The sequence below is a fragment of the Peromyscus leucopus genome, chromosome 5, assembly GCF_004664715.2.
Source record: "Peromyscus leucopus breed LL Stock chromosome 5, UCI_PerLeu_2.1, whole genome shotgun sequence".
Taxonomy (NCBI): domain Eukaryota; kingdom Metazoa; phylum Chordata; class Mammalia; order Rodentia; family Cricetidae; genus Peromyscus; species Peromyscus leucopus.
The window spans coordinates 71,394,121-71,408,827 of record NC_051067.1 but is presented as its reverse complement, the minus strand read 5'-3'; the positions used below and the strand labels follow the sequence as shown (position 1 = coordinate 71,408,827).

The 14,707-nt window shown below is 43.5% G+C and overlaps 1 protein-coding gene across 4 annotated transcripts; it reads left to right on the top strand.

Moving 5' to 3' along the window:
• Window positions 1–248: 248 nt before the first annotated feature.
• Window positions 249–10,804, top strand: LOC119088053 (basic salivary proline-rich protein 3-like). 4 transcript variants are annotated; one of them, XM_037205992.1, is made up of 3 exons: window positions 249–1,591; window positions 10,036–10,099; window positions 10,723–10,804. In XM_037205992.1, the coding sequence occupies exon 1, from the start codon at window positions 692–694 to the stop codon at window positions 1,154–1,156; it is 465 nt and encodes a 154-aa protein (XP_037061887.1). In that variant the 5' UTR covers window positions 249–691; the 3' UTR covers window positions 1,157–1,591; window positions 10,036–10,099; window positions 10,723–10,804. The 4 variants fall into 4 exon arrangements, with proteins under 4 accessions (XP_037061887.1, XP_037061890.1, XP_037061889.1 ...); XM_037205995.1 differs by lacking the exons at window positions 10,036–10,099; window positions 10,723–10,804 and adding an exon at window positions 8,677–9,190 and having other exon boundaries at window positions 249–1,222; window positions 1,491–1,591; XM_037205994.1 differs by lacking the exons at window positions 10,036–10,099; window positions 10,723–10,804 and adding an exon at window positions 3,533–4,061 and having other exon boundaries at window positions 249–1,222; window positions 1,491–1,591.
• Window positions 10,805–14,707: the final 3,903 nt, after the last annotated feature.

Genomic DNA, 14,707 nt, shown 5'->3' with positions numbered 1-14,707 from the left:
GTGTCTTGTGGTTTTTATCCTCAATTCACAGGACCTTTAAATAATTGTGGTTGCTTCTTATTTGCTGACTCAGCAAATATCTGCAAAAAATATCTGCTCCCAGTCCATTGCCAAATACTACACACACTATGCTCCAGGGAAAACAGTGAACTCGCTGTTCTCATAGGTTTACAGGAAGAAACCAATGAACAAATATGAAAACTATCTATTGTTAGCACGGGGTTAGTTGCCATGCTTGTGGAGGATAATTTGCGACAAAGAAACTGTAAAGCCAAATTTGACTTCCTCGTCTGCTTTGCTATTTTTTGTTTTGTCATTCCTGACAGGTTGTATGCTCAAACAGATGCCTTCCCCGATGACTCAAAGCCGGTTCTTGGACGAGTTTCTTCCCACATTCTCTTTGCGTAGTCATGAATCATATTATGGGACCCCTAACCTAACTCTAACCCAGGGCGGTTCCCTCCCCTAGGCGCCAAGGCTCTCTGGTTCCATTGCTTCTGCCCAGGGTTGTTCGCCCCGCACGGGCAGGCCTCCGCAGAACGAACAGCCCAGCCTGTGTGCAGTGCGGCCAGCCCCGGCTTTCTGGATTTATTTATTTTTTCTAACACAACGTGATGATGCAGGGAGCCAGAAAACTCGGTTCCGTGCAAAATCTTCGAGCACGAGAAAACATCAAACCCCAGCGCCGACGATGGCCGGCAGCTCGAATCCGAACGAGAAGGTTGGGCACAAACCAAAGGCAAACCCTCCTCGGGCGCGGGCCGGTTCCTCCAGCCCCGGAAGGCCGCAGACACAGAGCCGCCCTGAGTCCGTGAGTGGCCGCTGGGAACAAGGCCGCCGCGCTCGGCAGAAAACGAAAGTCGGCCCCGGGGCCCAGCGGGGCCAGGCCGAGGCGCCGCCGGCTCGGTCCCATCGCGTCCAGACGCGAAGTCTCCCGGGGCCCTGCAACCAGGACGCCGCCGCGCAGGACGAAGCCAGGTCGGTCCAGCGGACGGCGGCGTGCGGCCCGCCACTCCCGAGCAGCCCAGAGGCAGGAGCGGGAAGGCCGCCCGCTTGCCACACCGCAGCTCCGGGCCCAGCGCCCGGCCGGGAAGTAGGGCCGCCCGCGCGCGGAGTGGAACGCCTGCGGTGGCGCGGAGTGAGACGCCGGGTGTAGTGCGGCTGAGCGCGTTCGTATATAAGCGCGCTGCTTCTGTGGGCCACCGGCAAAGCTGAAGTTCGGGTATGTTTGCTGTTGGGCTCCCCTTTCTGGGACCTTGAAGGTCTGTGCATCATCTGTGCGCTCCAGTGGCCCTGCGGCCGCCCAGCTGGAGCCCTTGGTCCCGGAGGCACTTGTGTGGGCACGGGGTGTCCCGAGGGGGTGGCGACTTCAGCCTCGGGGAAGCCCTGGGCCTGGGGTTCCAAGCATGACTCACCCACTTCCAGGGTGCATGTTTTGCCAGCGTCTGTTCCACGTGGCTTGGTCCCATCTGTCCCCTCATGCTTCACAGCAGGTGCTAGCAGGTTGGCTGGAGTTGCTCGGTGCTCCCTTACCAAACTGAAATGCTGTCCATCAGGGTGGTGAAGAGGAATTGGAGTGAGGACCATGCAGGTAAAGTTGTCTGAAAACATATCGTGCCCCAAAAGGTGGCACAGTGTTGACTCAGTGTGAATACGGATCTGAAAATATCATACTCTGAGGGGAAATCTCAGAAAAGACCATTTGAGTCCATGTCTGAGTTTTAGAAGATGGAAACTAGATACACAAAGCATTTGCCTGGCCAGAAATTGAAAGGAAAGGAGGACACTGGAGGCCAGAAAAACGATTATGTATTTCGAAAGGAGTGGTAGTTACATCACAGTTGCCACAATTCATCGAACTGCAGTCTAAGTGGATAAAGTTTATTCTATTCAAACTATAAGTAAAATAAATTCCTCAAAAGTTGGCTGCAGTAGGGTGTATTTTTTGTGTGTGGTGGGGAGCGGAGGCGGGATTCTACCTTTTCATCAAATCTTAGTACTTAAAAATTGGCCTCGAGGTTAGCTTTTCTTTGGCAGTGTTTGAGTGTTGGGTATACTTTCCTAAAAAATTTCACAATCATAACAAACAATTTTTTCTCCCTGTTTTGGCTCTGGATTACTGTCTCATTAATGTGCCACTTTAGCAGCAATCGGTTGAGATCAATGCCAAATACCACTACTTGGGGTTGGGAGAGAGATAAAAGTCTGGGCTTCTGTTTATTTGGTTTCTGCTGGTGTTTCCTCACAAGAATTAAGTCCTAGATCGGCTTTTACATGTTTTAAACATCTGGAAATTTGAAAAGTTGAGATGCATGCTTTTTGTGTAAAACAGAAAACACGTTCAATTATGATTATAAAGCTGTTGATCTGGAGTTCTAATGATATGTTTTTAGGTCATTTTCACAAAGCTATGTTTTGCTTGTTCTAAGATCACCAGGAGAGGGTAAATTACAAGCCTTTTAAAGCAACGTCTAGCTCACAATGCTTTGCAATTTTTCTTTGCGTTATTTTAAATATCAGAGAGTTAAGGTCATGGTTTTAATGGTAAAAGCCACTGATTTGTGGCAAAATGTTTATTGAAGATTCATCAGGCACATTCTGGCTCCCACCTGACTTGTCAATCATCTGTAACTTGATCAACAGTAATTTGAGATGGGCCTGGCCAGGGTCATATGTTAAATAGAACATTTCCACTTTTCTGACCACAAAATCCTCCCTTTCCTGGCCACTTAAAAACTGTTACATAATCTGCAAACACGTGAATCTAATGATTTCTGCAGCGGACCTTGGTGAGGACCAGACACTTGCAAATGTGCTTTTCTGTTGCCACGGAGTTCTCTACTAGCAACTTAACTGCTTAAAATTCTAACCTTGAAAATCATTTTAAAAATGTATTCTGCTTTCATCTACATCTGTAGTTAGTGAATTGGTTTTTACAGTGAAATTTTTTTCTCTTACTGTGTTTACAATTTTTAACATTTGCACTTGAAAAACATTTCATCTGAATTTAATTATGACCAAAAAAAAATGAAGCAAGGCTGTGTAGATAATGTGTATATTTTCAAAGAAAGTAAAAGGCATTTAGGAATATCTTAGGTTATTTATGTCTATGAAATAGCAGAAGGAATCTTAAAGGAACAGGAGAACATCTCCTTAAATCCTGGCTGCTAGTTCTCCCCCAAATTTCTGAGGACAGACAATGTTCAGCAACCATGCAGGTTTGTGCTTGCAAATAGGCCCTGGCCTCTTCAGCAGGTCATAAGCTTGCTGTGGTTGTGTGCTAGTACTCAAGCATTTTATAACTCTTTATGCCACTAGTGTCTGAGTCACATTTTAAATGGCATAGTCAGTGTTAGCAAATCTTTGCCCATCAAACTGTTAGAAATATCTGAAAGTCACTTGCAACCTCAGCTAGCTTACCAGTATTGTTAGACAGGTGAAATCTTAATAAGAAAGAATAACAAAACTAGGTAAAATGAACAGCACTTAAAACAAAAGCACAATAACCTAATCATCATCATCATCATTCAAGGAAGGAGGATTGAAGAATGACTACTGCAAGAGAAATGGATGAGTTGGAGACTGATAAAACGGATTCATTCAAAAGGAAAGAGATCAAGAAAAATCTTTGGAGAAATCCCTGAAAAATCTATTTAACGAATTATACAGAACATAAATCAAACTGTAAAAGACAAAGGAGATAGCACTGATAAGGAGTTTGTTTTTAATTACATGCTACTACCATGGCTATATTTTTGTTTTTATTTTTCCTGGAAAGACAAAAATCACTAAAAATTAGACAAGGAGGAGGAAGAGAAGGAAAGTGAAGTGTGAATCAAAGCCAAGGAAGGGCTTTTTAAAGGCTTTAGGCTTAGAAATGCTATAAGCATATCCCAACAAACTTCACAGGACATATAATTCCCTGTTAGAGTATGTAAATATTTTATGAATTGAAATGTATCATAAAACTTTTCTAAAATGTTACAAAAAATTTTTAAATGTAACTTCACACAACAAACCCAATGTCAGCAAATTAAACTGAAATACAGTAAATCACTTTTAGCATGGTACTTTTTTCTAGAAATAAGATTTATTTATTTATTATTTTGGTTTTTCTTTTTGTTTTATTTATTTTATATAAGAGATTTTCTAGTCGTTTTATATATCAGCCACGGATTCCCCTGTCCTCCCTCTTCCCACCCCACCCCCCAGTCTTTCCCCTCAATCCACCCCCCATTCCCACCTCCTCCAAGGCAAGGTCTCCCCTGGGCAGTCAGCCCAGCCTGGTACATTCAGGTGAGGCAGGCCCAGTCCCCTCCTCCCTGCACCAAGGCTGAGCAAAGTGTCTCAGCATAGGCCCTAGGTTCCAAAAAGCTGGCTCATTCACCAAGGACAGATCCCAGTCCCACTGCCTGGGGGCCTCCTAAACAGTTTAGGCCAAACAGCTGTCTTACTTATCCAGAGGGCCTAGTCCAGTTCCATGGGGGCTCCTCAGCTATTGGTTTTTCAAGACAGGGTTTCTCTGTGTAGCCCTGGCTGTCATGAACCTCGCTCTGTAGACCAGGCTAGCCTCGAACTCAGAACTCAGAGATCCACCTACCTCTGCCTGGGATAAAAGGCGTAAGCCACCACTGCCCCATGAAATAAGATATTTTAACATTATAAAAATATACCTAATACAATTAGGCCATAAAAGAAAAAGTCTTAATAAGTGATAAAACTCTAATATCTATTCTTGACTAAAACAACTACTTCAAAAACATATTTGTTTTTATCTTCTATGTATGGGTACCATGTACGTGCAGTGCCCACAGAAGCCAGAAGAGTGTGTTGACTCCTCCAGAACTGGACTTACCTAGTTGTTACATGCCATCTGAGTGCTGGGAACTGAACCTGGGTCTTGTGCAAGAGCAACAAGTACTTTTAATCACTGAGCTCTCTCTCCCACCCACAGATAATTTTTAAAAACTCAGCAAAAAGAAAATCATTAACCAATGTTATCTTTCAATAATGGTTTATAAAATAATTTATAAGGAAGCTGATTCTTCTATCACCACACCTCATTCTTCCTGCCCAGAAATAACTTCTATTGATAGTTTATTGCAAACCCTTCCAGAAACTTTCATACATGTGTTCTTTTCTCCTTGGAACAAATTGTGTGTGTGTGGTGTGGTGCGCGTGCGCGTGCGCGTGCGTGCGTGCGTGCGTGCGTGCGTGCGTGCGTGCGTGTGTGTGTGTGTGTGTGTGTGTGTGTATTCTTCAGCAGCTCCCTGCCCCCCTTTTTGAGACAACAATCTGTTACTGAACCTGGAGCTCACCAGTTAGTGAGGCTGGCTGAAGAATGAGCCCCCATTCCCACCCCACCCCAGGCTGGAGTTATAGATGCACGCCCCTGGCTTTCATGTGAGTGCTGGAAACTAAGTCAGGTTCTTGTTCTTACACTGATGGCCCTTTACCAACTGAGCCATCTCCCAGCCCATGAAAAACTTAAAAAATAAAATCACACCTGTATATTGTCTTGTGCTTGCGTTTTAATTCCATAAACTTGACTGTCTTTTCGTGTCAGCATTTTTTATAATTGTCGAGTATAATTACATGAATGAATCACAATTTTCACTCACTAATTGGGAACCACTGAGATTGCTATCTAGTTTTCTGCAATCACATAGCAGTGGAATGTCTTATTAGTTAGGAAAAACCATCATTGAATTTCTTTGACTGTTAGTTAGGACTAATACCTCATAATGGAAATGAAGACCACTGTATGAATAGGTATTCCTCCCATTCAAGTACTGAACAGGCCTGTCCCTGCTTAGCTTCCAAGATCAGACAAATCAGGAGTGTTCGGGGTGGTATGGCTGCAGACATGAATAGGCGTTTCTAACCCTATTCCAGAAGGGGGGAGTTTGTATCCCTTTGAGAGTATATGCAAAAATGTTGAAGGTTGTTGAAGGTGAGTGATAGGCAAATGTCATGTTATTATTCACTCTACTTTTGTCCATATTTTAAAATTTCTATATTTAATCATATAACCATAGAACCATTCTCATTAAAATAAAATACAAAGCTGCTTGTTATCACTGTTGTTATTTAAAATTATATTGAAGTACCCAAAAAGACAAAATGTAAATAATAGGGAGACTATTGTAAAAAGGGGGGAAAATGCTTTTATTTGCAGGTAGTACTTTTTACCTACAAAACTTTAGAGACCTAATTGAAAAGCTACTGTAAAATATTGAAAATCAGGGCTTGGGAGATGGTTCAATGGGTAAAAGTGTTTGCTGTGTAAATATGGGAACCTGGCCAGGCCATGGTGGCTCACGTCTTTAATCCCAGCACTCAGGAGGCAAAGGCAGGTGGATATCTGTGAGTTCGAGGCCAGCCTGGATGACCTAGTGAGTTCCAGGACACCCAGGGCTACACAGAGAAACTTTGTCTTGAAAAACCAGTGTGTGTGTGTGTGTGTGTGTGTGTGTGTGTGTGTGTGTGTGTGTGTCCCCAGCACTGGAGGCAGAGACAGGCAGATCCTGGGAGCATTTTAGTCAGTCAGTGAAAGACTCCATGGAAGGAAATAAGGTAGAGAGAATGGGACACCTGATGTCCTCCTCTAGCCTCTGTAGGTATATACACAGGTGTGTGCATCTCTACACATGCATACCCACATATAATGCAAACATACACTGTATACATATATACGTACATACATGAATGTTATATATAAAAAGGTTTTTCAGTGATCTACCAATTACCTGTTGGGTAATAAAGCTGTTCAAAAGACCCTATTCAAAGTAACTAAATGATCCTACACACATAATGTGGGCAAGAACTGAGTGAGATCTATATCCCATAGGAAAAGGGGGGCAAAGATTGAGTCAAGATATATCTGCTACTGGGTAAATATCTGTAATTTTAACTAAAAAAAAAAAATCTCCAATGGGACAGGTTTGATTTGAAACAATTTCTGTCTGGAGGAAAAAACAGAGTAGTAAGAGCAGAGATGGTCACTCCACCAGATGATAATACATATTAGAAAGACTTAATAATTACAGTGATACTGAATTACCGAAAAAAAAGATTGACAAATAGATTTCAAATAGATAGCTCTGAATTCAATCTGTCAGTAAATGAAGCATCACTAATGGGGAGGACATGGATTATCAGCAAGCAATATTAGGAATCCTGACCAGTGGCTGCGGAGACATCTGACTGAACACATGCTTCAGACATGCTGAAATCCATCCCCGGTTAAAGAGGGAGGCGTGAAGAGGGTAAAGGGAGCAGTGGGAAATTGAAAGTGCAGTGCAAGACAAAAGTTATAAATAATAAGTCGGAGCATAGCTGTGTGTGGTGGCTATCACGTAGAAGAGTTGGCATTTGCCAGCACCGGTCCTTCACGGTGTTCTGGGACTTTGTACAGCTGCACCAATATACGTGCATGCCAGTGCGAGAAAATCTCAGAAGAGAGCTCTTTGAAAGACTCATCCCATTTCTTTTGGAATGCTCAGGTTTTGTTGTTTGTATATTTTGTGTGTTCTCACTTCATTTCTCTTCTACGGGGTAACATTTAGGTTGTAAATGCTTTTTTCTCCAGTTTCTTTTTCAAAAGTGTGCCTGAAACATGGCACTTTCCTATATTCTCCGGAAGAGGAGGATTTAAAATTATGCTGAGATCTATAAAACAACAATAATGTAAACGACAGGGAGACTGTTGCACAACTGTGGAAAGGATGCTTTTGTGTTTATTTACACAACACTTTGGCCTACAAAAACAGAGAAGTCAAGTACCTAGAGAACCAACTGACCTCTTTACAACCCTCATTTTCCAGACTAGAGAGGATGGTTTCTTTGTGTATCTGCATGTACACACACACACACACACACACACACACACACACACACACACCCCTTTTAAGCACATTGATATCAAAGTGAAAAATCAACACAAACAAACCATTTGAAGTAAATGTATTAATGAAGCCATGGGACTGAGCTGGGTTTGGTGAGAGGCAAAGGTACCTTCAAATCCTCAGAGGATGCTTCTCAAACAGCATCCTCACATCTTGCTGCTTCCATCCTTAACTGCCACAGGCCACACTCAGGGGCTATAGCTTAACTGTGGCAGTCCCAAAATAAGAACACATCCCAGAGGCCTCAGGCTACAGAGATGGGAGACTTAGAGGAAGTGCCCTGACTTCAGTGGGAAACCCTGCAACTACCTGCATTTGTGTTGGCATTTACAGGGAACAGAGATTGTTGTAAGCAAGCATGTTCTGACCTTGTGATCTGCAGGAATTACCTCATGTGACCATTACTGAACAACCCTAGAATATAGGTAGTTTCATTTTCTCTATTTTCTACATTATGGAACTGAAGTACAGAAAAGTAAAGTACCTTGCTATCATCCATTCAAAAGGAAAGTGGTGAGGCTGTGGTTTGAGCTCTTTGTGGGAGGCTCTTAGGATCTTCACAACCTTGTAAGGAGGTCAAGAAATATCCTTCCTAGTTTATACTAAGGCAGTGGGAAGCGGAAATAGGTTACTGGAACTAATACATTCTTGTTCAATGATCAGAAAGAAACAGCTGAGCAGGGATAGATATGTGATAAGGAATGAATGGAGGGAAAACAGCTTAAAAAGCCTGGGTCAGAAAAAAAAAAAGTGTCCTGAACTTTTTTAGATGAAACATGAGCTCCACAAAGGGGAAGAGGAGTCGAGAAGACGCACTCGGTGGTAGTGTGGTGGCCGTCCTGAGCACAGAGAGAATGCAGACACGCCAGCCTTAGAACTGTGGCGATCCACAGCAGTCTGGGTAGTAGACAGGAACAGAAATCACACCCACGCTGCTCCCTCCTGTGGCTTTGGAATCTACCTTCCTGAAATACTAGCTCCCGTTTGGTATCACTGTTTATGTAAGACTCTCATTCATTGTGTGCAACTATTTATCTAAGACGCTTGTTAATTTAGATCTCTGCTTATTTACAGAGCTTTTGTTAGTTTAGATAACAAGAGTGTAAGCTGAATGTAAACCACCAAAATGAAGTTTCGATTAAGCAGAAGGATTTTTGCTTACTTTCTGAATATAAGCGTGGCAGTGAAGTTTAGGTAACTATTTTTAGAGTTTTAGAACTAAAACAGTATCTGTCAGCCTCTGAACTTCCTGCTTGACTTTTTTAATCACACTTTTTTTGTTGTTGTTGTTGTTTTGTTTTGTTTTTCAAGACAGGGTTTCTTTGTATAGTTTTGGTGCCTGTCCTGGATCTTGCTCTGTAGACCAGGCTGGCCATGAACTCACAGAGATCCGCCTGGCTCTGCCTCCCCAGTGCTGGGATCAAAGGTGTGCACCACCACCACCACCACCACCACCACCACCACCACCACCACCACCCGGCTTAATCACACTTTTTTTTTTTTTTAATTCTGAAATGTTCTATAAGTAGCCTCACAAGCAACATACATATGACGAAAAACTTTTATAAAATGATTTGCTAAATGTGATTCTTTTCCATTAAGATTGTCACTTATCTGATTTTTGTCTGGCTAATTTGGTAGATACCGAAACTGATGAATTGTTAAAAGTGTTTAGTTTTGTTTTTTCTTTAATTTAAAATTGATGCTTATCTGCCAGCTGCAAGGGGAATTCGTTTACCTCCTTTATGTTTCAATGTTGTTCAATTTTGCATAAAGGTATGTCCCTATCAGAGTTACCATTACAAATATTGTCTCTTTAGTGTTAACACATAAATAACTGTAAGTTCTAAATCCTCTACCAAAGTAGCAAATTCCACGTCCCTTCCCAGCCTCCCCCGCACCTCTCCACATACTCTCTTTCCTCTCTAATCTCTGTCATCCAAGTCCCTCAGTGACTTAGAGCAACCAAACAGGTTTCTAGTGTTTGAACAAATAGGCTTTTTGTTTTTTTGTTTTTAAAAGATTTTTTAGTCTGAAATATTTTGGCTATGCCTCAGGGGGGAAAAATAAAAGATACTTTTAATCCATGGTTATAACAACCTTTTTATGATTTTCTTTTAATTGCTAGAGCTGACATGAATGAATACAAGATGATTCATTCAGTGAGAATTTGGATGCTGGTGGAAATCCAGGTGAGTTGAAAGAAAGGCCTGGAACTTGTGGGGAAAATGGTGGTGGTTGGGGGGAGGAAAGGAAAATGAACACATGCAGGAAAACCTACACAGCCGGCTTCAGCTCTAATGTTTAAGCCCGATCAAGGCCAGTGACACACAACAAACACCAGGATGGGGGTGCGGGGGGAGCCCAGGGTGAAAAGTTTCTAAGCTGACTATTACATAGATGTAACTCACTGACTAGTGTGCCCATGTGGGATTTTAATTACTCGGACATCTGTTTAGCGAAGTGTACTACTAAATAGAGATCAAATACAGAGATCAAATGACGTGGGGAGGAGAGTGGAGATGACATTCATGAGTCAGAAAGGAGAGCGATCAGCCAGGGGAAAATCAATCCTGGCCTTCCATCTCACCAACAGAGAAGCAATTATTTTAGATGTGGGGCTGGTTAGCATCCTCAGCCATGAATTTAATTAAATAAGCCTCGAGTGGCGGAAAACAGAACAAAACACTGTATTTAACTGTCAGTAAAACATGCAGCATATAAATGATCCAAATGCCTCCTTCTCCCCGCCCCCCTTACATAGGTCTGTCATAATTTCCCTTCCTATGCCTAGCTTAGTCTTTTCTTCCCAAAGGCCTCCAATGAACTCGTTGGTATAGATGGATTAAACCAGAGAAGTAGAATGTAGCCTGGACATTGTTGCAAAGGAGTAATTTGAAAAATGGAAGAAGAAAACAAAGATGCAAGGATTGAGCCACCATTTGAGTTCCTTCCTTGGGCTCGGTACAAAAGCTAATAAATCCACAGGGATAACTTGGAATAAAACCCCTGTGACACTGTTACTGATCCTTAACTTGCAAAAGACACAAAACTTAAAAGTTCAAGTGGTCAGAGCAAGAACTGTAGGAAACTTCCCTAAGCATGGAAGAGACCAAGAAGAGAGTACATGGTTGCTTTAGAAATGGGTATGGCCACTTAGAGCCCTCTTCTGAGTCTTTCATTGTCTCAGGACTAGCTCAGGACTCTGGTCTCCTTCCCCTTCCTCAACTACTTCCCTGGGCAACACCAAAATTCTTCCACAGCCCAACCCGGATTCATCTGGCTTCCTCCAGAGGTCATTCTACAGCTGCAAACAGCAGTGTTTGTGGACAGCAGAATCCAGCAGGAGAGAACCTGAGTGAAACTACACATTTACAAATGTGATACCAGCACGGAGCAAGCAAGCCACTGCCCTATAAAACAAGTACTGTGTGCTTAGTTCCTACTAGCAGGGAACAACCAAGCTACTGCCCTATAAAACAAGTACTGTGTACTTAGTTCCTAGTGCCTCAGAGCCACTCCGAAAGACTCAGTTATCACTGTTTCAGGAGTCACTTCTAAAATTCCCAGGAGACTCTGATTGGTGAGTTCACACAGTAAATATTCAAGCGGCAGCTGTGGGATTCATGCTGAAGGTCTCCTTACAGTGTGTGTGTGGGGGGGGGGCGGGAGTCATTCCTTCTACGTAGTGGTTTTTGTTGTTTGTTTTTGCTATTTTAAAATCCTAAGAATTGCTTCAGGTACTGCTAACCTCAACCGAGTCCGTGGGACGAACACAGCTAGCTAGAGCTGCCGTCTTGCCGTAGCAGAACTTGAAAAGAGCCTGTTCCTGCTTGGGCAAGCTGTCCTTTCATAGCGTCCTCACCTGGGCCAGGCGTGTAGTGCAGGGACAGGACATTTGACTATCATGCTGTGGACTCGGTTTCATCAACAGCCCTGAAAAAAAGAAGACACAGCCAGAGTGGAGTTCTTTTAAGGATCACCAGCGGCCAGGATAGTCCATGGGACTCTGCAGGCTCATTCATTCCGTAATCTCTTCTTGATCACTTCCTAGCACCAGGCTGAACACAAAGACGACCAAGTATGGCTCCTTGCTTGCCCTTGTGAGTAAACCTAGATGTGGGTCTAGAATAAGCAACAATCTAAGGCTGCCTCAGAATAACTGCATATGAGCACTGGGTTCCAAAACCTCTTCCCTTGTAAGAGAAACCTGAGGATTTTGCCTGGTGTGAGGCAGTCATTGGTACGGAAGGTAAGATGTCAACTATTCAGGGCCTTCATTACGCTACCTGGAATGAGAACTGAGCTGACTTCATGAGAAAGCCTGGCCTGGTGTTATTTCTTTCCATGCTATAATTCAGAGGATATGGTTTGATTATGGAGTTGCTTTTTGAGAAGTCGATGGTGGGCCAGCCAGTGAGATAGCTCAGTAGGGAAAAAGAGTGTTTGCTGGGTGTAAGCCCCACAGGTTTGATCCCAGAACCCATGTGAAGTTGTTAGGAGAGAGCTGGCTCCACAAAGCTGTCTTCTGGCCTTTATACTCCTGCTACGGCATGTAAGCCCACACGTGCCCTGGACACACAAGACTTCGTATAAAAAATACTTTCTGCCACTAACAATTCCAAAGCCTACTCCAGAGACACATGGATCGCCTCTGTGCTCACCATGTAAATTCTAAAATTCTCAGGAAATCCGAAGAACCTGGATTAATTTGATCTGGCTGGATTCCAGTGTGACCCAGTGGCCTCAATGCTCTTAAATTACTTTTAGTCAAATGAAGGTGTTAATCTTAAAATTTGACAAACTATTAAGATTCATTCTGGCTGTGAGTAGATTTAACTCAGTTGATTTCTGGGGTTAGGACATAAAACATGACTAGCCATATGTAGTAGCACACATCTGTAATCACAACACTATGGAGGCTGAGGCAGGAGGATCTCAAGGTCAAAGCCAGCTTAGGCTTCAAGCAAGACCCTATCTCGGAAAAATGGAAAAGGAAAATTAAAATAAAAAAGCATGACTCTTAGATTCTCCACTTGAGACGAGCAAGTGCAGGATCGTTGCTGGCCTTTACTCCTGAGGAAGCTGGGCGTATTTGTGGGGAAAGTACTGCAGCTGAGGCCGCAGTGGATCTCCAGTGTGGAGTAAGTTCCTCTCCCTTCTCCGCACCCTAGTCCATCCAGTGCTGGTGCATAACCTAGTGCATGCAACTATCATGTGTCAAATATTCTTCCCTTCCTGCCTTCTGTAATGCAGCCTCACCTCCTCCGGAGACCAGGTTCAACAATCACTACTGCTACAGTATTGAGTACTGCACTGAGTGGCAGCTGCACTGTAAAGTATAATCAGATCCTGGGTCCTTTAATGACATATCACCCCTCTGGGAAACAAGGTTTCCTGACCCATAAAATGTAAGGTTTGGGTAACAGGAGGCACAATTGCCCAAATGTACCACTGAGAATGACATGAAGCAGGGCCATGCCTACTTCCCTCAGGCCTATGTTTCCATATATTTTGGACATAGCACCCATAAAATGTTCATTGGTTTAGGGGGGCATCTCAGTCTATGAAGTGTCATCTCTAGGCTGGAATCTCCAAACTGAATAGAACTAGTGGACTGTGGTCCAAGGCACTGTTACATGGGCATTAGATGGTAGCAGTAGCTGGAAGAGCCTTGGTGAATGAAAGACCACACGACTGAATCTCTACCTAACCATTGTCCCTGCACACTTGACCTATCCCTGGCCCCTTGTGCCAGCACTACATTGCCCTGAGCTGACTTACATGTGCAGCTCAGTGGTGAATGTCTCTTTCAGTGTCATTTTGGTAGCAGCTGCTTTGAGGATAGTTGACATGAAATGGGGGAAGTTCAACCTTCATATTCATACTAGGGTTTCTCCTGTGTCCCTGATCAAACTACCACCATGCATCTTACCCTGAGCCACACTTCTTCCCATGCAAAGTGGGTAACCAGGGGATCATCAGGCACTTTTCCCATTTTAAGGATTTCTCTTCACCACCCATTTCAAGGTCATCTCAAGATTACATGGCACAACAGCACCCACCCTTAGCTTGCACTCTTGACTAGGCCGTCTGTGAAAAAATAGGTCGCTGTCCCCTCACCCATCAGTCTGCTCAAAGGGCAACCCCATGCAGCCATAGTTGTGAAGATCAGTACAATGGCGGTGGATGACATTTGGGTGTAGTCCCTGAACTGGTGTCTTTCCTCCATGTTCATGCCCAACCCCATTTCTGCTACTTCCTTTTAATGACTGATTACTTCTACGCCCACCCAGGTTTATGACTTGTGTATAACCAGACCTCTGGCTACACAGCTGCATGATGTTCCATGGTCAGATGATCCATCTAAGTCAGGCCATAGTAGTCTACAAGAACTTTTGGAATGTTGTGTCTATGGGTGGTGTGAATCTTGCTCCAGGACCCTAGAAGTCTATGCTGTGATTCTCCTTTAATGATTCCTAGTAACTTCCTGGCCTCCTTCCACCAATAAATCCCATTAATACCTTAGGGTATTCTGAGTGGCATGTCAGAGCTTCCTGCTGTAAAGCTCTTTTACCTGGTAAAGGGATAGAACAACATTCTGGTGATGAGAAAACACCACTAAGTACGTTTCTGACTCTCTCCTGAGACTGTGGAATTGAGGTCTGAGAGTCATGCCTCTCTGGAAACTGAGCTAGTGATTGCAGCAGTATCTAGTGTGGTTTCCATTTCTGTGATAGAACACCGAGCAAAAGCACCTTGGGAGGAAATGGTTGATTTGACTCACAGGTTACAGTCCA